Raw genomic sequence first — 26,406 nt, forward strand, 5'->3', positions numbered from 1 at the left:
ACCACCAGTGAAGTTTTATGTAGAATTTTATCGACGATACGGCGCTTCCCGCCTACGTTCTGTAAATGCCCGCCAGTTACCTTGTTAGCTATTGTGCTGTTCTTCAAAGAGTTTTTCACTTCCATCTGGATTCTCATTCCGCGGTTTCAGTTTCTCTCTTTTTTTTGCAAAGTGAAATATCTGTTGATTTCATTTCGGTGACTTTGATGTAGCGTTGGTTTGTTTTGTGCAGGTAAGTGAAAAGTTGGCCTGGCTTTTTCAGGTCACACAGCTGCTACTTAATTAAGTTGTCAGTTTCTCCTTCCTCTGGAGAGCTGTACCTGTCTTCCAAGCGGACACAGTCGATATCATTTCTGTGCGTGAGCGTACCTCTAGTCGAATCAGAACGATGAACCTTGTTGCGATTGTTCTTCTCGTTTTCTTACAAAAATCTTCAGACATTTATTCGGCTGCTCATGGTGAGTGAACTTGTGTCTTCCCAATTCTATAGCTGATGTCTTTATCTAGGCGGCGACGCGGTTTTTTATGTAATTTTTGCAAGTGCAGCTAGCTTGGACATCTCGTTTAATTGCAAAGCCAGACTGCAATATTCTAAGAAACTGTTATAAATACATTGATGGTAATCGCCTAACTTTCTGATGCGTAACAAAATCTTGCTTTTAAACTTTTTCTTGCACTCACACAGCGTTTTTGACCGGGTGCGTTTATGGCAATAAGTAGCAGAAAATTACAAACGCCCGGAGTTGGTGACCTGTGAATGTATTGATTGTGAATATACTAATATGCAGAAAACTGCATTCATTAAAACTTCCCTTTGAAAAATGCGCGTGTGGAAAATTTCACGTGATGTCCAATTTCCACAGGGTTTTTCTATTTTTGATATGTTTCTGGCGTTCAGTCATCAAGAATAATAGACTAATAGATACAGATCGATACGATGGAAACGTAGTTCATATATATGTTTGACCCGACGTTTTTTTCTAAATAAATTTCCTCATGGTCTGCGAGCAATATGGCCTTGTAAACCCAGCATTCACCCATATATGACTGTTATACTGCGAAACGCTTTATTGCATTGCACAAAATGGTGCTTATAAGCTGTATCTCTTACCTTACAGTGCAACCGTTTCCTTAAAGGGGCACCGTGGTGATTTCCTCAGCGCCAATTAATGCCAGTAAATTGATTCCTTCTGCACTCCACAGACCAGTGCAAAAAGAATTATCAAAATAATAGAAGGAAAGGGAACTCATTCCACTTAGCACTGAGATTGGGCGCTACCAATCCGAACCGCGTTTAAGCAAAGACACCGAGGAAGCTTCTATGCAATTGTTTATTTGCCGGGACAGTCCCCAGCCGCGAAATTTGACGGCATTGTCCCTCCATGTAGGCTGGCTCAGCAGCGGTGACTAATTCAACAAAAGAAGCACCCCGATGTTTCTTCGTCGGTAGCATTGAAAAGCTATCGCGGGTGCACCAAAGCCACGCGTCCTCTATTTTGCCAGGCTTTTGGTTTGGTTTGGTTTATGGGGTTTAACGTCCCAAAGCGACTACGGCTATGAGAGACGCCGTAGAGGAGGGCTCCGGAAATTTCGACCACCTGGGGTTCTTTAACGTGCACTGACATCGCACAGTACACGGGCCTCTAGAATTTCTCCTCCAAAGAAATTCAACCGCCGCGGCCGGGATGCCAGGCTTTTTCCCCCTTCACGTCTTTGGGCAAGGTGCGGCCCACAGTTTCTTTCGCTGCCTTTTTTTGGGAGCTTTAAACAACAGCGCTCGCCTCCACGAAAGCATAGGTCGAATTTGAAAGTGTGGTCCCTAGCAACATTTTTTTTTAGTTTTCTTTGGCTTTCAGTGCTTATTTTCACTTTTTGTGCCGCGCGAAAACCTCACTGCACTCAGAGGCATAATAGTTTGGACCCATTTGCTGAATATAAAGGGTCTATTTTAAAAGCGGATGCTCAACAATCATAAAAGCCGGGAGCAATCTCGATGCTAACTCATTTGCGCTTCCGAAAATTGAAACTGCACTGCGATATTATGAGCTGGAACAGACCTTTTTTGGAGAACATTAAAGTATTAAATATCACTATTCTGACGACTTCCTTGGGCGCCCAAACACCACAACATCCATTACTTTGCCTAAAAAAAATAAATACCTCATGGATGATTGACGTCGATTGCTCTAATTAAAAGCTACTGCTTCTGCGTGCTCCCTACCACAAAGCACACAGAGTATATGAAACGAATATAATCACAAATATGAGACTTTGTGGGCAGTTTTGAGTCCTTCAGTATTCAAAGTAATATACATTGGTATTATGTGGAAGCACAGTTTAGCTTCTGGGCTCTTCTGTAAATACACGCACACCTGGCCACCTGACACGGCTGTGCACTTTTCTATGATCGTCATCATCAGCGTAACTACGTTTACTGCAGGACTAAGGCTTCTCCCATCCCTCTCCATTTAACCCTGGCCTCCGCCAGCTGCGGCCACCACAACCCCGCAAACCTCTTTATCTCTTCCGCCAACCTATCTTTCGACCGCCCCAACTGCTCTTGCCTTCTCTTTGTATCCTGTCTTTTCTACGCCTTGCCTTTTGTACCCCTTCCCAATATTCGAACTCGTGGTAACAGTACCGAAATCGATGTCCAGCTTAACCACATGTCCAGCTGATGTCGAGTAGAATTGCGCTGTAATAATTTCGCGTCGTAAATAATTAGGTTTAATGCGTGAATTGCGACTAAAAATTTAACTACACGCTACAGTGTCGTTATATATTGTTGGATAGTTTAGTCGAGTACAATTACATTGTACTTAATTAATTAATGTTAATTAATTGGCCAAAAGTTTATTTTTACGCTACAATGTCGTTATATATCGTTGTATAGCTAAAGTCTAGTACAATATCATTGCATGAATTACGTCGTAAATAATTACCAATAATTAGTTAATTGAGACTAAAATTGAACTTTATGCCACAATACTGACTCATATATTGTTCGATAGTTTGCATCGAGTACAATTACACGGTACTACTTGCACGTCCCAATTAAAAGAGTCAATTTGTCCATTGTGACTAAAAATTAAACTTTGCGCTACAATGCCGAGGCATATACCGTTGAAAAAGTATCGACGATTGCAATTCGAAATATATAAAACTGTACAGCTATCGCTTGACCTTGTTTGTAACCAGGGTTAAACCCTCATACTTTTTCTACATAAGCCTCGTCTATACCCTAAATTAGTAGATTTCGTGACTGCTGACCCTTCTACTGAGTCAAATTCTCCCTCGTAATCTTTGAAGACTAAATAAAGAGGTTGTTATATTTTGCGCTTTTCTATATCACCTGATTGATAATGCAAGCATGATATATTGTTTAAGTTTAAGTTCAAGTTTTCTTGCACAGAAAAATATACAAAGTTCACGGTGAATGAGGCATCTGGATCCTTAGCCAGTGGCTAGTTTCGGATCCATTACAAACATGTTATAAATCTAGGCAGTTGAACAAGGCTGAACATACAAAACATATAATTAATATAATGCAATAAAAATAATCAATTCAGCAGTAAGGGGAGGTGTATTGTTCTGATAGCATGTACTTTTTTAGAGCAGGTGCAATGTTCGAGATGGACTTAATGCTGAATGGGATGATATTCCAAACTTTAGCGCTGACAAATGCTATGCTTCTACGTCCGTATACATTGTGTGTTGTGGGTAAATTGAGATTATTGTTGTCAGCGTGTCTAGTGTGACTTGAAGGAAGCTTCAGAATGGAAGAATTGTACGGTATATCCGCTTTTATAATAGTGCTCACCAAGAGCGCTGTTTTGTAATCGCGAATTATACGAAAACGCATGATGTTGAGGTCTCTGAAGAGTGGATCCGATGATGAGTGGCAAGGTACTGATGCTATTATCCTTAATGCTCTTTTCTGGAGAGTAATAAGCGGTGCGAGGTACGATGAGTAAATGTAGCCCCAGGACTGGATGCAGTATGTAAGATGACAATGGAATATACTGAAATAGACCACACGCAATGTATCAACGCTGAAATGCTTTCTAGCTTTAATTAATGTGGCGCATGCAAAGGTTAATTTTTTACATAATGTTTCTATGTGATCAGTCCAACTTAGAGATTCATCTAATGTTATTCCTAAGTACTTGAACGTCTTCACCTTTTCAATGGGTATTCCTCCGACCTGTAGTGCACATGTTTTAGGCCCGTCTTCTGCTAGAGGCGAAAACTACAAATTTAGTTTTTTTGGTGTTAAGCAAAAGCTTGTTCATTCTAAACCACTGCATTGTAGTTTCCAGTTCATTATTTGCGATTGTTTCTGCTTCTTTTAAAGACTTGTGCGTTATAATAACAGCTGTATCATCGGCGTATAACACTGGCTGCGCGCTCTGTAGGAAACTGGGGTAGTCGTTTATAAATAAGGAAAAGAAGATAGGCCCGAGTACCGAGCCCTGCGGCACTCCAATTGTAACTCTTCCTAATGAAGATTGGTAACCATTAATTTCTACATACTGAGTACGATTTGTTAGATAACTTCTGAACAAATCAATGGCTATCCCACGAAAACCACAACGTTCTAATTTTAGGAAAATAATATTATGATCTACGGAGTCAAAAGCTTTTTTTATATCTAGAAATACAGCTATGGCAACCTGATTATTGTTTAACGCACTGTTAACAATCTCTGCTCCTGAAAGTACTGCTGTAGCGGTCGAGTAATGCTTGCGGAAACCATGTTGACCAGGTGTAAGTATGTTATATTTCTCTATGAAATCTGTCATTCTCTTAGCTATTAAGTTTTCAAAGAGCGTGTTTATGCAAGATAATATCGTAATTGGTCTGTAATTTTCTATGACGTTCTGGTCATCCCCTTTGTATATTGGTGTTACCCTTACAATTTTGAGCTGTTCGGGATACACCCCGGTTAAGCATGATTGATTGAATATTCTTTCTAGAACATTACACAAGACGTCAATGTTTTCTTTAAATATATTGACTGATATTTCATCATAACCCATTGCCTTATTGGCTTTCATCTGGCGAGTGACATCTACTATTTCTTGGGCGGTAATTTCTTTGAACACAAACGTGTTATGTACCGCATTTGGAAGCGCAGTGTCGTATGACACTTTAGGTGTAGACGGAAAATGGTGGCCGATTTGAATAAAAAAATCGTTGAACGTTTCAGCAAGATATGCGTGATCATTGCTAACCCGTGGTAAAATGGCGTTTTGGGGCGACGATTTTATTATCGAGTTGATGATACGCCATATCTCTTTAGAATTACCTTGTGCTTTTTGAACGAGTGTGTTGTAGTATTGTTTTTTGCGTTTGCGCATCATTGAGAGGGATAGGTTCCGGGCAATTCTGTATTGCTCTCTATACAGTAGGCGTTGTTTCTATTTTGCTTTACTTTATTGTGCCATTGTTCTTTATGTTTAATAACTTGCAGTATTGATTCAGTCATCCAGGGACAGATCGGGATGGTAAAGTATTTTGACCGCCGAGTATTGCAGTTAATGCTGACACAGCTTGATTTTAGCAGCGAGGAAAACTTTTCATATGCTACATTAACATCAACGTCTTGAGCCTGTGAAAAGTTCTTTTCTCGAAGCAATGCTCTGGTTTTTTCGTGATCCCATCTGAGTCGCTTTCTGCCTTTTTTAAATCATTTGGCTTCCAAATTTAAACCTATCCTGACTCTATTAGCGACTATCTAATGCTTTGTGAACAACAAAGAGTAAGCTGATCACTTTGAAATTTCTAGAGTCCTTGATAGCCCGGTTCTTATGGATTAAGATAATGTTAGTGTTCTTTAAAGCTTCTAGTACGCATGAGGTCATACGGCACTGCGTTTAGAAAGTGGGTAGTTTATCTAGCACACTCTCCGCAACATTCCCCAAAGACAGATTTACCTCTGCCCCTGCCTCCACCGTGTATTCCACAGTTTCAGCGAGTTTCGGCTCCTTCGCTGCCGTGGTTGAAGTGCTAAGTTTGTAGTTCCCAATTATGTGGCCCTGCCGAAATCGAACCTCAATGCGGCTTGCGCGTTACAGTGGGAAACAAACCGAAATGACGCTAAAAACAACGCCAACGCCATTGGCATCCCAAAATGCCAGTTAAACTGTTCTGCGGCGGAATCGTGTTGGCATGGTCGGTAAAGCATCTCAATGAACTTTCAGGGGCTATATTGGTTGGAATCAGAGTACATGACATCTTCAAGACGTTAGGCCGCAATGCGTATGCTTGCACGTAAAAGTGTTCCTTTTCTTTCTTAAACCTTTTCCAAAAAGTAAATCTGAAATTCCGGGGCGAAGGCCCGGGTAGCACGCACCTTTGCCAGTGCCCGCTCCAACCACGTTGCTTGAAGCTAGAAGTATGAAAAAAATTAGTCGACGGTTGCTCTCCTCGGTAGTGCGATTTTTGAGCGCAGCTGCTTGCTACTTGAACCGCAGGCGGCCGCACACAGAAGAAACTAGAAAAATAAAAGTAGGGTGGAGCGTATGTGACAGATTCTCTCATATCATGAATGCAGTTTACAAATACCACTCAAGAGAAAAGTATGCAACAGCTGTATCTTACTGGTACTCACTTATGGGGCAGAAACATGGAGGCTAGCGAAAAGGGTTCAGCTTAGCTTAAGGGCAACGCAGCGACCTATGGAAAGAAAAATGATACGTGTAACGTTAAGAGACCAGAAGCGGACAAAGTGGGCGAGGGAATGGCATCCCTTTCCCACTCTGGAAGGGTTAATGACACCTTTGTCGAAGTTAAGAGGAACAAATGGGTTTGGGCAGGGCACGTAAGGCGAAGGCAAGATAACCGCTGGTCCTTAAGGGTAACGGAGTAGATTCCAAGAGAAGGTGAACGTAACAGGGGGCTGTAGAAACTTAGGTGTGCGGATCAGATGAACTTTTCGGCGATACACTGCCGCAGCTGGCGAAGGACAGGGTTAATTGGAGAGACATGGGAGAGCCCGTTGTTTTGGAGTAGGCGTAGTCAGACTGATGATGATGATAACAGCACACGGAACATGCAGTGCCAAACGCTGTCGGCTTTGGGTTTCCGCTTGGCCAACGCAGTGCAGTGCGCGGCCGTTCAACCTCTCCTTGCGAAACGGGCGATGGTGCGCGCTACTGAGGCGCCATCTCTTAATGGGTCATCGCCCCTGAGTCCGTCTTCTGGCTGCCACCGTGCCTTCCTCCTCCGCTTTCCTCTTATGATACATTCGTTTAATAAAGCGGGCTCTTTAAATGTGGTGGTGCCCAGGGATATGTAGTTTCCGGACCTCTGGTACTCACAGCGCGGTCGTTTTAGACTTGAAAACAATCAAGTAGTCTGTCTCCCCGAAAGATATCTAAAAAAAACAAAAGAAAAACACGGGATGTGCCCTTAACATTTAGTGAACCTGTAGCGTATATTACTGAGAAGCCCCAGTAGACCATCCCGCGTCGATTGACTGATAAGCTAACTGTTGTTATATTATTCTCTCTACAGTCTGTTATTGTAGCTCATGAGCTTCACATTGGCTACAGCACTGTGGTTGTTATTTCCCACTGACATAGGCTGCAGTTTTCGCTACTGTAGTGTTGGTAAGTGTGTTCATGGCACACGCGTCGGGGCTAGATCTATGCAGAAACGAAAAATACGATACGCCAATACGATATGAGTAATTTTCTTTATTCAGTGATTAATAAGCACTACTGAGACGTGCGCTGGTTCATGCCATTCTTTGCCGCAGGTTTGCGGCAAGAAGCGCCAGGTATTTCCTCTTGTCGTATTACTCCGCGTTTTGTCTTTCTTGTCAAGTAGGAGTAATGCAGCATATAGCTTCAGTTTAAAACTGAGATTGTGGTAACATTGCCCGAAAAATCTCATATTTCAAGCTGTCTTATTCTAATTAAACATACTTTCAACCGAAGCCCCAAAACAGTCCGCTTATTATGAGCAAACGCACAAAATAAGCAGTGCTCTCAGTACAAACAACAGGCTAAATTCATTGGCATTCGAGTCTTGATTACAAGTTCGAGGTTTTGATCCTGGCTACGCAGGACGCATTTGGGTGGGGAGGAAATGCAAATTGGTGCATTGATCCGAATTTTGGCTGACCCTGTTAGGCAGTCACTCGTAGGGAACGGTTAATCAAGCATTAATGTTCTAAGCGAATAATTCCCAATAATTTACTCCCTTTATTTCACTTGCCACTATTACCTCTCTCGACAACCTTTAAACCCTTGTTTTTCACGAGTCACTCCAGGTGAGCCTGAGGGAACGACATCATAAGTCAAAAGACTTTCGTAGAAAATACGTGACCCATTCATTTGTTTTTCAGTCTTCCACCTTGTCCCAGGGCAATTAATTCTTCGCACGCGAAAATCCGTCTGTGCGGGTGCCACTCAGAAGTTGAAATCCTAGACCACGCGTGTCAGCCGCCACGTCAATCACATGAGAGGCCACGCACCTGATGCGCTTGCTGTATGTGGTTCGCTTCGAGTAAAAGGTCACACAGCTATGTGCACTCTGATATTTCGCTTTATTCGGTGAGCAAGCACTCTCAGTTCGTTGCTACAAGGTGCACAGGCATGTTAATATGTAGTCTATACACTTCTTGTCATCTTTTGGAAGTGCATCGAATGTTTATAGTGTAGAGAGGTCACATCAACGAACTATTACTGTAAGGAGACAACTATACCGGTTCATCACTTGACTCCCGGTGCTTTTCAAGCATACAGTCTCACAGGGAAGGATTCGCGGCGCAGTACAGCAGAAAAACAGACTGAAATGTTTCCTTTGCAGCCTGCTCTGCACCAGGCGCCTATAGTTTTAGTTCCAGAAAAGTTTCAGCAATGTACTGAGTTCTGAATCCTGAATATCTGGTAGGCAAAATAAATACAAGCAATTCGCGTAAATAATAGTGGTCATGGGGCCGTTTTTTCCCACAGCTTTACGATGAGCAACGCTGTCGCTCCGCTTTGCAAACGATGGCAATGTTGACTGCAGCACTTGATAATTAATGGCCTTTCTGCTTATGTCGGTTTAGGAATAATTTTTAGTATTCAAAGCCATAGTTTCATTCTCGCTAACAACATACTGGAAGGGGCAGAGATTTCGGTCGCGCTGCGCAGAAATGTGGACTCCAGCGTATATTCATAATGCACAGAGGGAAATATTATGTGTGCTTTCGATTGGATTTAATATTCGCGTCAGACACTGCAGTGGTAGTAATGATTTTTACGACACCACGAAGCGGACGAGAATCGCTAACGCATCACCGCAGCTGGTGTGAGTGTGAAGATAACATGCTCTGTACCGCCTATCCGTATCTTTGTCGTCAGCAGCGACCAGAGCCTCCGTCTCGAACTGCTTCCGCGAGTGCCGATTTGAAACACGTGACAAACCTTTCACTAGTGCTCAGAAATGGGATAGGAAAACTGGACTCCGGCATCATTTACACGCGATGCCATGTACGTGTTGATGTGAACGTGCAATATTGTATTCGGGGACAATCTTTCTCACTGTCTCGTTAACACAATCGGCCACATTTTCCATTATCCTGAATGTGCGGGCAATCAGCATAATACTCTAGGCGGATTGCGTTCTGAGGCGCACCGTCATCTCCGATAGCGTGACCGACGTCATGAACGTGCAGCTTTACAAGGCATAAGGAGCACCATCTGTAAAAAAAAAAGGCAGATACAGAGATGATTTAATTTTTTTACGAGTCCACAAAAAATAAATGAGGAATAGTTTTTTCTTCATATACTGGTTGTCTTTTGATAACATAAGTTTGAAACAGCGCCAGTACTTCCATCATTATATAGAAATGCGTAATCAAAGGTCCTTCTCCTCTCTAAGAATACTTGCGAGCATTCGCAGTATTGAAAAAGTTTACTTCTGCCATCTCGCAAAATGTCAATACCGGCTGCTCTCATAGCACCAGTTATTTACTACGACAGCTATTAGATACCTCTACACTCTCTTTATGTCCTTTACAGAATTCCATACTGCGGCGTCTACAGAAGCCAGGGCCTCAAGTGCAACCTGCATAGAGGCAACCCTACCTGACGTATTCTCGTTCGGCAAAGTAAGCGCTTTACTTCCACTTTTAGTGAATCATCAAGTAGCATAGGCAGAGCATGTCTTTTTGAGAAACAATACTAAACAATTTTAATACAATTATATGTGAATAAGGATATTAGGAACAGTGGGGATTAAAAACCTTTCATAGGCGGCGCTCTCTTTAGCTGTCCTAGCATTGGTCAGTGAACTGAACGAGCGGCCATTTCTTTTTCATAACGTGGGATAACGTAAACAATGTAGACCGCATATAAGAATAGGAAGAAATAACCTGTATTCTATGCAAAGCAATGTGAAGCCGCTTAGCTTAAAGAAGCATAAGGATTACATGCGTACAATATGGCGCCAACTCTAACATCGCAATGAAAGTATTTTAACTTAAAGCAAGCAATCAATTTGTCGGGAATATGGTGCACTGAACATATTACGGCAAGTTAGGGGTGTGACACGATTAAAATTTTTCAAAATTATTGAATGCTTACGGATTGTTTTAAAAACATATTCCAAAAATTAACGATGATGTGCATATCGGATTGTCGAGATAACTATCTTTCTACATGCTGAAACATTCAAGTTTGCTGAAACAAAACAATTATCTCTAACGGTAAATTCATCGTTAGGATGAGCTCCGATGAGCTTTCAAAGGCTACTGAAGCGAAGTATAGTTGGTCCGACTGCAAAATGATCTTATACAAAGCGTCAGCGCTTAAACGTTAAGCTAGAGTACTTCCGGATGGTATGCTGTCCATGCTGCCTTCCGAATACTAACTTTGCTATCACTGCTGCCCCAACCTAGATATATAAAGGACGACACAAATTCAGCCTATATACAGAAGTGTGGTTTTCCTCCTGAAGAATTCACCATTCGCTCTCTAGATAAAAATGAAAAGACTGGCCATAATTAACACGAACACGCAAATGCAGTACTGTTCTGCTTTCCAGCGAGATATTTTTTTCAACAAGTTTATGCATATGTACTTGGATAGATCCTTTTCGTAGAAACACGAATTGTGCCAGTTCGACATTGCAGCTGAAAGTACACAGGTAACGCATTTTTCACCTTATTGAGGCACTACTAGGACGAACGAGGACTCAATAACACGGTCCCGTACCAATTCGCCCCATTTTCCCCCATTAAGCAAAATATTTTGTTTTCTTTGTGTGCGCTGTTCATGTTTCCTTCCCATCTGACGGCACACACAACCTAGTTAGAGGTATTGCATTGTCTTGCGATCATGCACACAATGGAGCTAACCCTCGTAAACCTGCTCTTTCAGTGCCTCGGTCCTGGACTTGACTTATGCAAAAGTGAGGTATGGTGGACCAATGGATTCTGATCTTATAATTCGCCCCAATTTTTATATATTAAGGCCCAAATATTGACCACCATGTGCAGTACAGAATAGCTTTTATGTCTTATATATGGAACGATATAAGCGCACCGCATTTATAGCGCTGTGAACGCTCTCTTTTTTCCAAAAATTTGTGAGTATGGGGAGGCGGCGTTCATTACGCGCGGTAGAACAACAATTCAGATTTTGAGCGGTAAAAGCGGTAGGGTAAATACATCATGTGGCGCCACTCACCTCCTAAATAAGGCAAAACGCACTTTTCAGCTCATTTTTTGCACTCGAGAACACATCCAACGAATTTATTTTTACACCACTCGTACAACACACGTAGCTGTCCATAACTTTATAGAAAGGGAGAACAAATACATTTAAATTGTGCCTGACAAGCAGCACTCACCTCGGAGCCGAACCACGCCATGTTGCTACTAGCCTGAATATTACAGATCTAACTGGGAAATCTTTGTCTTCTGGCGTAGTTTCTATTTGTTATTCGATACCTCGCGAACCTTTGTTACTAGCTGCCGGCCTATGGGGAGAGTCTTCAAATTCGACGGATGGAGCTCTATAACACTGCAGGTTGTTTCGGCATTCAAAGAGAGCCCTTGCGGGCATTCACTATCGTTATCAAGGTTGCGTGCAAAAAGAAGGGTGTGCAGTTATTACGCTAGAAAAAAATTGAACTTTTTCAAAGTCAAAAGTGGTGGTTTCATTATCAGAGCGCGCTCGTCATGAGAGTAAATAATATATTACAAAGCGTCCGTAATAGATAGCAGAAGTTGGCCGGCTCCCGCAATAGGTATTTAAAAAGAAAAACTTTAGGAAAACCCTCATATTCTCAAAGCAAAGCCTACTGAGCTCAAGCGCAAAACTCTAAATATTCTTGCGCTATTTTCGAGGGTAAAAAATGATAAGCACTTAAAAGTGAAATAAACGGCTTTTTGGAGGGCACTGCTGCGAACACCTTCGCTAGCGAAATAGAGGCCGGTAAGATCAGCACGTCTCATTCTGCTCAAGGCGGTGAATGCATTTTTAATGCAGTCAAATTTGATTTGCCACTTTTAGCGAGAATACAACTTCAAGCGCAGATGCTTGGCAACATGACAACATTATATGTTTTCTTTTATCTTCTCATGTCCCCAGCTTCCCCTGTCCTTTGACGCACCTACAAATACATATCTATAAATAAAATTTTCTCACTGAATTCTCGGGCCTTTCCGAAAACTGATAATTATTCTATTGGTGCGGTTTGTTTGTTTTTTAAAGCATAGAGAAGATTCAGGCAAAGTGCGATGATAAACTGTGAGACGTTTCGCTATATAATATTTTCGAGCAATAGGCCGTGGCAGAAAATAATTAGATGAGTAACTACAAAAGAGCACTAAAAGTTACAAGCCATTCGCGAGCTTCGTGTTACTTCAATTGCTGCATGTCTCAAGCTCTCGAAACGAAACGAGGAGAACTGCTTTTCATATCATTTTCAGACGCAACTCGCACAAGCAGTCCGGCTGATTGGCGTGAGTATATCTTTATCACAGTGCAATTCTTTTTGCGGTATTGTTTGCTGGCATAACTTATCATTGAGCACGAACCCTTTCACTCACCATTGTAGCAATGAACCTACTTTAAGCAACAGTTCTTTTTACAAGGTTGCTCTCTAAAACAATTTCCCCATTCCTAATTTATACTGTCCAATCGATAATAAATATGGAATATTTTTTATCGCTATGGACAACGGCACAAAGTGTGCAATAAAACAAATTATTTTTATCTTCGAAGTATACAATATCTTTCTCAGTCTTTAAAATAAATATCGAGAGTAAGATTAATGTTTACTTCGAGTAAAATCTCTCCAACAGTAAAACGGTGATAACTAATGAGAAACTGATCCTCTCAGACAAAACGTGTCCTATGCGTCTCGTAGTGAGGACGCCACGAACATCACAGGCAACATTTCAATCCAGGGGTAAAGTAACTGTAGAAGCTACTGAAACCTACAACCACCTTAATGATACGTCTGAAATCACTGGACGCACGCAGGCCATTCTGCTGTTTTGCACCCTTCTCGAGCAACTATGAAAGCACCTGTAATCACTGTAGTCTAACCACTGCAGCGCCGCCGTACGAAATTACTCCCTTACGGTCACACTTTGCAATAAAGTGAATTTTCATCGAAGTGAACATCTATAAGCCTGTTGATTATGAAGGAAGGCATATTAAAGAGCACAACATATTCGCAGCATGCGCTAATTTTATGCAAGCTCACAGATTTAATTCTTAGCACTCCCCTGTGTAAATCGTTACTGAATATCAGAGCGTCTCGAATTTCCTCTGCACAGCAGAACGTGTTGCCTGTTAATGAATAACGGTCCCGCCTCATCTCAGGCTTTTCTCTTCGCATCGATTTGGAGTCTTCATAAGCCGCAGGCACTTTGCGAAGTCTTCTTCTCTGTCAAGAGTTCTGGGTGTGCATTCGTGGTGGCTACGATTTTTTTTGCTGCTTTGCAAAAAAGTCTCTACCCTCGCTGTCTGATTTCGCTTCAGCGAGAGTGAAACTAATAAAAGAGTGAACGAAATATGGACATTTGTTGAATGTTTTGACAGTAATTATTTTATTATGGCAGGCAGAATTATCACTTCGTCTTCTTTTGAAGCAATGAGAAAGAAAAGTGATCAACAAGTTCTTTGATCAAGCGAGCATAAAACAGACGTCATCAAGTTCTGTATTTCGAGTAAGAAACTGTGAACAAGATTGCATATAGCTCTTCCTGTGAAAAGTGTTGACTAAGTGATGGGTGTTTTGCTCTCACGTACAACTCAACCGGTATACATTTCTTTTTCGCCTAATGTATGTCGATTGTCTCAAGTTATTTTTCATCTCACTCAGTGCGTAGCTAGCACGACAGTACTCGGCGAATGTGGCAGGAAACACGCCAGTGAAGTGAAGGTAGTACCTATGTGATAGGTTTAACTGAGACTTGAGATGTAGCGTTCAGAATGCGCTGTTGGCAATAGCGCTTTGACACACACCGTGCCTTCTAGACGTTATGTTAGCTTATCTGATGATCATAAGCCACTGTGCTAGAGCCACTAAACCGTGTTTTATAGCCACTTTCACTGTCATACCGTTTTCCTTCTTCCATGCAAATTCTATGGAGGCATTTTACGGAATACTTGTCACTTCTTTTTAGCTCTAGCGTTCCTGATGCCCCCTGTGAGAATTGGCCGCTGTGACAATTGATCCGACCCGCAGATGACAACCTGAAGACTTCATTTGGACTAATTCTCTAGGATGCTTCAACGATATAAGTGGGCGTTATCAACGCCCGTGTACTATGCGATGTCAGTGCACCTTAAAGTACCGCAGGTGGTCGAAATTTCCGGATCCCTTCACTACGGCGTCCCTCATAGCCTGAGTTGCTTTAGGACGTTAAACCCCAAAAAACCTAAGCCAAACCTTCCTCTTTAGAAGAATTTCAAAGTCCGTTTTTCCTGGAATACTCCAGAACTGCTTCCATTAGTCTTTCTTTTCTCAGCCATGCTTGCGAAACAAAGTTGAGTAGGCTATACAGATTTTATTCGGCGCCTCCAGTACACTTAGCCGTTTCCGAGAACATGCTTTCCGGAATATTCGCGAATAGGCCTGCAACACTCCTATTCCATTTAAAGATGAGTCATTCGTGTGAGGAGTCTCAGTGGTATAGGAATAATTTTCGAGCTTAAAGCGCCGCTATAGATATTTGGTTTGGTTAGTCCCTTTAGCATTTTTTAATTTTAAGTGGCGTGGACGCTTCGTCACTAGAAGAATCATCTTCAAAAATGGGCTGCTTTCAAGTGGCCATACTGGTTCCTCATATAGAATTTTTGATATGCACTATTTGTTACTAGACATCATTGCGCCCCAACTTAAACACGGTACCACAGGTCAATATCGCGCACTTTCCAGTCGCGAAGGTTTCTGTGCCGGCTTGCACTTTTTCGAGCCCTTATTTTTTTGTTGGCACAACAGCTTTTGTGTTGGCAAAGTATCACCCCGGCCGTATTGTAGCGTTCTGCCAATTCTTCAACTGATAGTTGTAGATTATGAATACTGGTGCAAAATAGAGGCAACTACCCCAAATTTCTCAGGGTATTGAATGTATCAGAATCGCTCTAGTGTATGGGATCTTGACTGACACATTGTACCAAAGGCTAATTTTTCAACATAAATCAGAATTCTTAAAGCCCTTGCTCTAGTTTCTTGAATCCCCATGAACTTTCTCACGTCAAATGGCACTGTTGTGAAGGCGCAGATCATAATATGAAGAAATGGAGAAAAAATGGCGGGGGTTTTATGCACTTTTGTTTGTATTTGTTTCTCTGGTGTGCTGGCGCATTCTGCTTTTAGAAATGACGTGGGCATCAGTTGTGTACAAAATTGCCCTTTATATTGTTAACCGTATTCTTTCTGCAGAGCTAAAGAAAAGCCAGTTTTGTGGTAAGCGTTAACCGTAACATGAGAAGGGGCCCTAGCAAGCTTAACAAGCATTTTCCGCGCTAATCGTATTATTATCAGAGCATTAGGTTCGTAGAACTAGATTCATGGAAGGCATGTACACTACGAAAATATATGCTCTGTCAGGAATTGCGAGATAATGCCTGGCAGTAAAGGTAGTTGGCGAGTAGGTAGTGCTTCATAATGGCAGAGAGGACAAGTGACGAACGACTAAAAAAAATAGAACGCAGGGTTGGCGCTGGGTCAAAACTAAGACTTTATTCGCGAAACGTTTCGTTTAAGCAAAAAAAAAGTATGCAAGGGCATTGCCAGTAATTACACAAAAAACTCAAAAGCTGAACAAATAGAAGAACAAAAATACAAAAAATGCTTGCGGCGTCCTGATAAGTGATTTTAACATTAAATATAGCGAGGGCCCTCCCTTAATGCAATAATTAGTGCACCCTAGATAGGTTTTTAAAGTAAAAGTTCGCTTTTCTGGGCACTTAATGAAGCCCGACACAGTTTTTATCCTTGTTTCTATTGTAGCTATTTTGTGTTTTACTTGTATGCGTTGCATAATTAGCGCTTTCTTCCTAATTAAACGCAACGCTTTAGTTCAGGGTCAGCGCCCGTCCCCTGGACTCCTTTTGTTAGTCTCGTCCTCGTCGCTCTTTGCCGCTCTGAATGCTTTATTCTTTTATTCGATTGCAATTTCAGCCAAAACATGACTGATGAATGGTAGGACATATTTCACTGCCAGTATTCGTAAATTCTAAGTCTTCACAGGGTCCTAGCATAAAAATAAGATATTCAGTATTTCAACGAGCTGAGATTTAGCTATAAATTTGTGTAATACTATTCGCCATACCATTCTGTCGGGTGTGCAGTGGCTTTTCACTCTGTACCAACAAGCAGACGTTGAGGATTCTCTACTTTTCGCAAATTAAATAAACTTGACTTCTTGCTATCTGATTTCCAGTGCACCTTGCTTGGCGCCTTTGAGGATCTAGACGCTGCTAGTGCACTTAATTTGATGCGTGATGTCTACGTCGCCATTGCCATGAGAAGAGTACGAAATGGTAAGTGGTGCCAGTATCATACATTCCTATCATTCAGTGCGGAAGTGGTGTCTAATCTTGCTGCAGTTCACGAAAGATACCAGCGCGTACATTAGCTGCACGGAAACTACTCTAGGCTGTGGAGCCCACAACAGAAAGGTTCTGGTTGTCAGTCTAGGGTTTCAGTTCTAATCCAGATATAATCATCTATCTTTCAAAATGATCCAGAGAGATTGAACACTATGGGCTCAACAGAACATCGTTTCCCGGTCATATTATAGCGTAGTAATGCTTCGGGCTTTGTTATTCAAGCTGGAGAGTGAACAGCTTTCATATATTATATCAAAGGGCTTTTATAAGAACATATTACCTTCGGGCGCATTTGAAGGCAACTTAGAGTTCCTCATCGCATCGGCTTTTGGGGTGCAAGCATGATTTTACCGAACACCAAATTATAGAGCAAAGCACTTAAAGAAGCTAAAAAACTACATAAAGCCCCGTCAGTGTTTCAAGGTTTTTCCTGCTGCATTCCACTTTCCTTGGGCGTCGTGTAAATTTAATATCTATTGATAATGCCGCTGTGTGTTGGAGATAGCATCTCTGGTCGTCAAGATGGCTCAAAAAATACAATATTACCAAAAATTACCGCACGTGACATAATTTTGGCAGCTAGATTCCATGCCAGTACGTGGCCCACCTATGCAGCCTTGTCAAAAAAGCAGCCCTTTTTCTGCCTTTGCAATAGCTAGTGCAGAGCGCGTTTGGTGCCTTCTGAATGGTGGAAAAAAAAGTACACTCCTAAGAGGCGCATTCAGATTGGCTCATAGAAAAGGTTCGGATTCAAAGCTCTCTTTAGTCGTTGTCAATGGCGCCATCTTTTCTTCAGTTGCAGACTTCGTTGCTGCGTTTATGAACGGAAGAACAGCCTTCTTACCAGTCGATGAAGTTGGCTGTGAAGGAAGAATAACGATTGGTCTACCAAATTACTGGGACAAGGTATGTAGCTCCAATGTGCGCATATTGGTGTGCGGATGATGCTAGGCGACAACACTAATCTATCCAACACTTTTCAGTGAGATTACTATGCATAGCTCAAATAGAATGTTTCAATTTAAGAATTAGGGGCCTGTGCCATGTATAGTTTATCTTACACATTAAACTGTAAATGCTGCTAAGAATTTTAAGAGAGCATGCGTTTTTCTATGGATCCCCAGGTACTGCTAGCACATGGCAACACACTATACATTAGAAAGGAGCTTTGGCAGTGCAAATAGTATGACAGCTTGCACAGTGAGCGAAATTTCTAGACTACCCGTTCTAAAGTAGGTACTCCTTCACGATTGGTGTTTGTATCGCTATTTTCTAAAGCACAATAACAAAATTTTCTACAGGAGGTTTCAATGTGGCTCAACGATAAAAAAGGTTTCCGAAAACACGGTTATGTGCACTTAATTTTCTGTGCATTTTTTTGTAAATTTTTTTGAATTTCCGAAAGTTTTATTTTTTAGTGGCATGCAACACTACATTGTATTGAACAATGACGCTCGAAGCTTTATTGCAATATGCGCTTATAAACACACATACAGTTTGTCAATATTTGTGGCTGCTACTTGGGACATTCTTAATGTACTGACCTTGTCGTAAATGTACAGCGCACTGTGTTTGCTTCCAGGCTACGCCGCATGGCTCGTTTCCTCCAGGTTCTCTGTTCCAAAACTGAAAAGTCGCACAGCTCTCGATCCCATCCCCTTGAATGTTAAGAATCTATCTGTACTGCAGGAGTCCTACCAGATGGCTTAGAAGCTAAATTCATTGCCTGTATACTTCTCGTATATCAGAGAACACGTTTATGACCGCCTTTCTTTCCTTTTCTTTCTCACAGTGCATAAGTCCTGATTTGGGTGGTTGCGACGAATCAGCACCATTAAGCGTGAGCATTTTTCCTAATTTGAAAAAAAAATCCGCAAAGCAATTTTCAATACGCGTTCTAAACGGTTTGTGATGGGAAGTCTTTAGAATAATAAAGCACTTTTGTGCAAAATATCTACTGAACGCTATTTATTTCAACAGTTACTCAACGGAGTTTCGCTCGTTGAATATTGAATTGTTCGCCGTCTTTCTGCAGAAAATATGACTCCTCGAAACAGTGGTTAGTTTACAGAGACGGTAACAAGATAATAAAGTAAAAAACGAATTCAATGAGGCTGTGGAGCCAACTTCATTATAGTGCAACATATTCTGCTGCACAATGAAAAGTGAAATATCGTGTCTTGAGTTCCATTACTGAAGTTTATAGAATTAGCGGCTAACAGAATTTTACTGCTTACAGGTTTTCTCATTTTGAACATAGCTATACGACAACAATCTGATATCTATGTCGGAGAGCTATCCGAGCCGTCTTCACTGCAACGTGAAGTAAGGATGGCTCGGTAAAACTGTTGTCTGTATTTCTGCACTTAAAAGAGCATTTTTGTTCCAGGCCGCAGCGGTACAGTCATTTGCCCAGTTCGTAGAGGTGAGTGAAGAGAATGTTTTAGTAAAAAATGCACTCTTAGCCTTGATATCGAGCTTTAGGTGTACGGGTCCTGCATTTAAGCTTGCAAGGTTTGGTTGTTCCTGCACGGTCCTATGCTGCCTCTCGAGAGGAACTGAAACTTGGCATTTGGTTCTAGACAACGATGGCAGAAGGCAGCGCTATGAACGACACAGAAATCTTGATCGATTCTCCCAGACAAAGCGTGTATAAACGACAGAAGTCCGTAAACAAACATTCACGCGCAAGAAGTGCAGTGATAATAGAGTCCGTGCTTTAAACACCTCTCATACGGTGGATGAGAATCTGCAAAAAAGTTAAAAATAGACCTCAGGTAGATTGCGCGGAGGGTAAGATGCACCTAAATTACCTGAAAGTAATAAACACTGGTTATCGAGCTAAAGAAATGGCGCAGCAACTGTCTCACTTCCCGGTGGACACCTCTGCTGCGCCATGAGGGAAAGGAGGAAGGTGGGTGAGAGGTGGAGTGGTGGACACCTAGGTATTTTTAGCGTGCAATGAAATCTCAGAGCATACTGGCGCCTTTTTTGCGTCGTTTCGCTTCCATCGATACGGGGTCGCCACGAGACTGCGTTTAAACCCGGGTGCGCCGGCTCAGTAGCCCAGCGCCCTAACTGCTCCAAGATGCTTTGTGATCGACTGTGTAACAATCGTAACAAGCTATAAGGAAAGGCTCCTTAGCATTGCGTCTTTTAAAGGTGAGCACCCGTATAGTACCGCGGTTGCAGGAATCAAGAACGAAAAAAGCTTAGACCAAAAACAGGTAATACTTATGCTTTTTCGCACTGATTTCACCGACTTCCATTGCATGGCGGTTGTCTTCTATTGAAGCAGCCATCACCGTTTTGTGGGCGGGTGCAATTTCCGCGACGCACTTCTTTACTCTTGATCTTTTCTACAACATCTCTCTGGCATAGAGATTAGCGCAAGGTGTCTCCGCACTGCTTTTCTTATTCATTACGCTTCACCGTGTGAAGTCCAAAGATTTGGTCAAAGATTTTATACGCTTGACAGAATAGAAAATAGCAGTATATATATATTTTTAATAAAGAACCTACAGTTACTAAAAATGAGCCGGTAACAAGAAAAGATGAAAAATAACGTGGATAATTAGAATCCTACACGAGCTGATTTCGTACCAGCGGACAAGGTGGCAAATTGCTCCTCTCATCGTCAGTGCACGACGAGAATGGAAAGTTCAGTTATCTAATGCAGTACAGATAAATTCAGTAAGTTCGTTTTTAAAAATATATTGAGCTAGCGTCGGTGCGATACGTGAGCCTGCTCTTCGCCAACTTTGTAGTGAACACGCACTGGTGAAGAAGCACGGTGACCGAATTTTCTATCCTCCCGTGCGCTAGCTAAATTGTCGCCCGGTTCTCTTTCATGCAATGTCCGAAATGCAGGCTTAAATGCAAGCCAAATTTCTTTCAGAAAGAAATTTTTCAGAAGCGAATAGACTGCGCTTGACGAGCACATGAAGGTAATAGACCAATGTTACCAAATTCTCGCCCGTTTCTCTTTCGTGCAATATCCGAAACGTAGGCTCGTATGGTATCCAACTTTCTTTCAGAAAGAAATTTTTCAGAAGCGAATAGACTGCGCTTGACGAGCACATGAAGGTAATAGACCAATGTTACCAAATTCTCGCCCGTTTCTCTTTCGTGCAATATCCGAAACGTAGACTCGTGTGGTATCCAACTTTCTTTCAGAAAGAAATTTTCAGAAGGCCCGTGTTTTGTGCGATGTCAGTGCACGCTAAGGAACCGCAGGTGGTCGAAATTTCCGGAGCCCTTTACTACGGCGTCTCTCATAGCCTCAGTTGCTTCGGGCCGTTAAACCCCAGTAAACCAACCAACCAGTTGATCGCCACAAACATTTCCAGACTCTACCTAATTCTCAGATACACGAAGGAGACACTCTGGGCTTCACTTTTAGAGCAGTTTTGTCAGATAGGTCAGATGATTTTCAACGATTCCACCAATCAGGTGTTTGCAATACAAAGCCATGAAATACCCAGCCTGGCAGTATTCAAATATCTTGGCGTACGGGTAAGCGAAGGAGATATATACATGGAAAAGCACGAACAGGATTTTAGGGTGAAAGGGCAAAAAGATGTCGCGATAACAATATATAGGGAGTTATGGAAGTACAAAAAGTATGAAGCACTGAAAGATATTTCGAAAGAAATGACGGTGGCATGGCCCATTTTTGGATTGCGGTTTTGTGCCTAAGGGCAGAAGTTTGGTCGGAACTAGAAATAAACCACAGAGGTGTTGAAAGATTAACAAAGCCCCAGTTGAGACAACACAGATGGACATGGGCTGGGATCGAAGCACCGGAAGCTTAGTATAAGATATTATATTACTACAGATGTTAACTAAGCAGCAGACGCTACAGGCCGCAGTCAGGGCGCAAAAAAATAACCGGTTGTTGTTGTTAATATTGTTGCCTCTGAAGCGGTGTGACATGCCCACGGTGGTTGGTTGGTTGGCCTCAATGAAAATTGCACATGCCCAATACGGGGAAGTGGCCAATACATAGGCGATGAACTGCTTGAAGGAGGAGCGTTTATAGAGGAGGAACAGGAGTAGTAATAGGGTATAGGCTGAGAGATTGAACAACGGTGAAAAAGCAGGTCATCCCAGCCATGAAGGAAAAAAAACTGAGGAGGGGGCGTCCGGCGACAACCGTGAATCCCAGTCTCAACAAGTGAAGATATAGTGAAAAAAGAGAGTTTGTCCCCCTGTGATCACGCCACATGATAGCGCGCGGCAAAATCTAGCCTCTCTGCACGCGCGCATGCGCGGATTAGCGCAGCAGACTGACTCTAGGTCATCCTCCTTGCTAAAGACGCTCCGCGCCACAAGCCGCGAATACGCGCGCACTAAAACATGCAAGAACCAAAACATTAAGGACTGACTGGGAGAGCGAAAAACTGAGGGAGGAAGCGGCTTCATAAACACTCGGCTTGCGAACGCTGGTCGCGTGACGTCACGCTTCCTTCTTAGTTTTTTTTCCTTCCTGATCCCAGCACACTATCCACAAAATCCTCGTCTTCGTCAATAGCACCGCGACAGTTCAACGTCATTTTCTTCTCGCGAATGCATACCGCAACAGTATGAAGAGGACCTGAGGAAATATGGCGGTAACAGGTGGGAAGCTAAGCTCTCTAAATATACAGAAACAGCTCTGACTCACCTGGACGGAAAAGCACAAGGAAACTAGCTGGTAGATATGCTGGAAACAAGGACTGGAAAAGCGAAACAGCTTCTGGCGGGAGGTAAAAAATGCAAAAGGTAAAAACCGCATTAACAAAACTGGAAAAGAAGAAGACTGCAGGACAGTATAGAAATTGGAAAAGAGAGATCAGGAAGCAATCGTTCTATGATAACTCAAGCGGCTCTGCCATACCCTTTGAAGCTAGATCAGGGTGTCTTAGAACGCGCGGCGACAAAAAGGAATTGAACGAAGCGGATGGCACATACGCTGTGTGTGGTTGATCTGTAGAAAAAAATTGAACACCTCATACTCAGATGTGATGGTATTCATCCGGATGTCGATGCAGGCACAGTCACTCTCGCTGAGGTCCTAGGGTTTCGATATAACAACGGTCATGTAAATGAATCTGCAGCGTAGAAGTTACCAAAAAGTGCTTGGAGGATTGATGGCTCAAAAGGAGGAAAGGGCCTAATCGTACGAATGCAAGATTAAAAACTGCGTTCAAAGAAATTAGCGAACTTATAGACTGATTTATTATACTGATGACCCCGTAAATAAATATAAAAACGCCGAGAATGCTGGCAACGGCCGCTGCTCCGTTTCAAAGGGAGGCTCCTCTTTTCCATCCATCCATCCAGCCTTGGGACGAGTTAGTTGCGCTTCCAGATCGCAAGGCAGAAACTAAATGCAAAGGCTTCCTTAATATATCTGTAAGTATTTCTCATGATTCGAGTGGTCTGTTTTGCATCCGTATCTGTCTACGCTGGCTGTATCGTTTGACAGAAAACGAAGATACATGAGGTTCCACTACCATGATGGCTGCACAGGCTCATATCAGAAAAAGACTGCACCACAGACTGATAGCACAGATATAGCAAGATTTTGTTGTGGGTTAGGTACTATTTCCGCGAAAATCCACTGGCGACTTGGTTAATATAAAGAAATGGCATTTTGAATGCAGGTTCCTGATAACTGACCAAGTGTGAAAATCCTTTATTAATAATTAATAAAAGGAGAGCGAACGTGTGGGGCAAAACGTTCATGCTAAACTGAGTAGTTTGTTGATACCCGGTAATGTCTCTTCTGTGGATTCTTCGCAAAAGCAAACTACCTGAGTACTAAATAAATTTCCTTAGCTGGAAGCGTATTGCAGATATTCCAAAAAGGGGCTTTGGAGGGTGCGATGTTCAATTATGCGACCGCATTTAACCATGTCCTACTGCAGAATTTAGGATATTTTGTTTTTCTTGCGTGATGGCTTAAGAAATACAACAGAATGTGCGTTGAAATGCATCTGGTAAATGTTGACATCTGTGTTTGCACATCTTGCCAGGACTAAACTGCGAAGGTCTAACTGCTTTTTCTTTATTGCATTTAGTGCATTGGCACGGATATTTACGAAATGGCTTCGAAAAATGCTATTGAAAGAGAGTTTTGCATCTTTATGAATAACATGGACACGACGTCAGCAATAAGTGAGCTTGCAAAGCAGTTCTTCGAGCTGTTATTCTCCAGCAAGTGTAAGTATTTCAGACCTGAAGAGGCTTTGTCCTGATAGAATTATAACTGCCTTCTATACGTGAGTGTGTAGGAATGCGTAGCCAGAAAATGTTACACGAATGTTGATTCAATATTAGTGATTTAATTGCTTTTGGGAGCGCTAATATTACGATATTTTGTGGGCGCTACTCAGCAACATACACAAAGTGGTCTCAGTCAGTGCTTCTTTCCGGAAAAAAGGAATAAAAAGTTTTTTTGGATAAATTGCTTTATAATTGGTAGTAATATTTGTTATCCATAATTTTTATCTTTCCTGGGTAATGTATATTCGAGCACGTTTTCAAAATAATTTTCATGAAGGCGTCACTTCATTTTATTTCGTAGCGGCAATTACAGAAAAAGAATTTAGATTCAACCATAAATGACACTGCTCTCTATTCTTGATTTGCATGAACGCATAATTTCTTCTTGATTATAAATACCTGTCATCCCCAAAAGCTGGCACAGTAATGAGGCTGTATGGAACGTTTTAACAACGGAAATTCATATTTTGCAAAAGCTAGCAACATTGCCGTTCGGTATATCGGGAAGAAATTATTCATTCGCAGTTAATGCGCTAGCCAGTAAGAACGGTGAGATTAAGAGCAATCTAGGTGTATAGTTTCAGAGTGCTGAACGAAACAGTTCTGCAGGCGCTTATCCTGTTTTTTTTTTTCACTTTCCTGAAAACAAATCTTAGTATAGGCATCGAAAACTACAACGCACACTTTCTGAATTTCCATTCCTCAGCAGTGTCATAAACGAATGCTAAACCCATGCTTTACAATGAAACCATAAAAACAAAAAGCTGGGAGTAATTTTCATTGATATCACTTCCAGCTTTTCGTGTTTTCATGCGATTCCTATTCTCACTACCGTATTGTACTAATCAATCTCAAAGGAGGAATATGTCCAGCTTTTTCCCACAGAAATTTTGAAAATTGAAAAATTGAAAAATGCTATTGAAATGCTGAAGGCAATAGTCCATTATTCTAATATATAGGAAAATCTTTCTTTTGAAGTGTTTCCACCGGCTGCATCGAACCGTTAAGACTGCCATAGAAAACCCATGGGGAACACTTTTGACGATAGCAAAAACGTGAGAACAAAAACAATATGGCTGTTGTCCGGTGTTCTGCGGATATTTTGATTGTTATAGTGAAATCTTACATTATAAAAAAAACTGCGTTCAGAAACGGTTGGCTGCTCAAAACTGCTTTTGTTCAGATTTGCTGGCTATGTTCTTGCACGGCCCCAATTCTCGTGCTATTTTACTATGCGCATGTTAATAAGTATAACTGAATTATATGGAGCACAAAGGCCGCAGGTCGGTGACCTGTCAGTATTGCATAGTAAAACATACTCAAAAAGGTGATGCACTCGATTGAGTGCCTGCTCCACCGGTATAAGTATGCTTATTGTATAAGCACTGTAGCACCCACATATGCCGTATTGCGGAGGCGTAAGATCAGAGCTCACAAAGAGCGCCTTGGAGCCGGCTAATATCCTAAAAAGTATAAATATGAGCGGCGCGTGCTGTGTGCGCAAACACGGCATGATCTGTTCAGTTGAAATAATATGCTTCTTGCAGTTCTCGATTGTCTACTCTGTAGACTAAAGAAAAATAAATGCAAGCTCAACTAATACGCAAACTCATACGTTCTTTGCTCCAGTTAGAAATATTCAAATTTCTTATTGTAGCTGAAACCTTCCAGGCATCAGCTCAGGAGGGTGACGCGTAAGTTAACAAACTACGACAGCTAAAAAATTATACCGACTGGTAGAGTCCCGGTAAAAGACAGGCGGTAGATTGTCTTTGAGATATAAAGACTTCTGGAAATAGCTTTCCTAGCGTGCATTATTTTCCCTGGGCGACAGTAGTGGCACAAAAGTGTTGTTTTACAATGTTTGGACAAATGCTTTCTTAAACTGCTTCCGCCGAAAAATTGCCGCCACACAGGAAACTCTTTTTCCTTTCAGGCTAGTGAATAAAAGCAGTTCTTGGCGTGTGAAGAGGTCACCAGGACTCCAAAATCCTGGAGAATGTTTGCTGCAAATAAACGAGAATATTTGCATCGAGTAGAGTAAAGGTTTGGTCAAGTTGGTGCC

At 41.9% G+C, this 26,406-nt stretch overlaps 1 protein-coding gene across 2 annotated transcripts; it reads left to right on the forward strand.

Moving 5' to 3' along the window:
• Window positions 1-327: 327 nt before the first annotated feature.
• Window positions 328-26,376, forward strand: LOC149346392 (uncharacterized). 2 transcript variants are annotated; one of them, XM_089586393.1, is made up of 10 exons: window positions 328-458; window positions 10,017-10,105; window positions 11,376-11,411; window positions 12,932-12,964; window positions 16,904-17,003; window positions 17,869-17,978; window positions 18,865-18,912; window positions 19,462-19,497; window positions 24,137-24,278; window positions 26,278-26,376. In XM_089586393.1, the coding sequence occupies exons 1-10, from the start codon at window positions 389-391 to the stop codon at window positions 26,280-26,282; spliced, it is 669 nt and encodes a 222-aa protein (XP_089442519.1). In that variant the 5' UTR covers window positions 328-388; the 3' UTR covers window positions 26,283-26,376. The 2 variants fall into 2 exon arrangements, with proteins under 2 accessions (XP_089442519.1, XP_089442517.1); XM_089586391.1 differs by lacking the exon at window positions 26,278-26,376 and adding an exon at window positions 25,320-25,397.
• Window positions 26,377-26,406: the final 30 nt, after the last annotated feature.

Source organism: Amblyomma mixtum, chromosome 4 (assembly GCF_055824585.1).
Source record: "Amblyomma mixtum isolate Tamu chromosome 4, ASM5582458v1, whole genome shotgun sequence".
NCBI lineage: Eukaryota > Metazoa > Arthropoda > Arachnida > Ixodida > Ixodidae > Amblyomma > Amblyomma mixtum.

Excerpts from the sequence above, each read along its gene's own strand:
- LOC149346392 (XM_089586391.1), top strand. The coding sequence starts at position 389 with ATGAACCTTGTTGCGATTGTTCTTCTCGTTTTCTTACAAAAATCTTCA. Across the intron at positions 459-10,016 it reads CATTTATTCGGCTGCTCATG|AATTCCATACTGCGGCGTCT; the intron begins GTGAGTGAACTT and ends TGTCCTTTACAG. Across the intron at positions 24,279-25,319 it reads GCTGTTATTCTCCAGCAAGT|TGTTTCCACCGGCTGCATCG; the intron begins GTAAGTATTTCA and ends TTTCTTTTGAAG.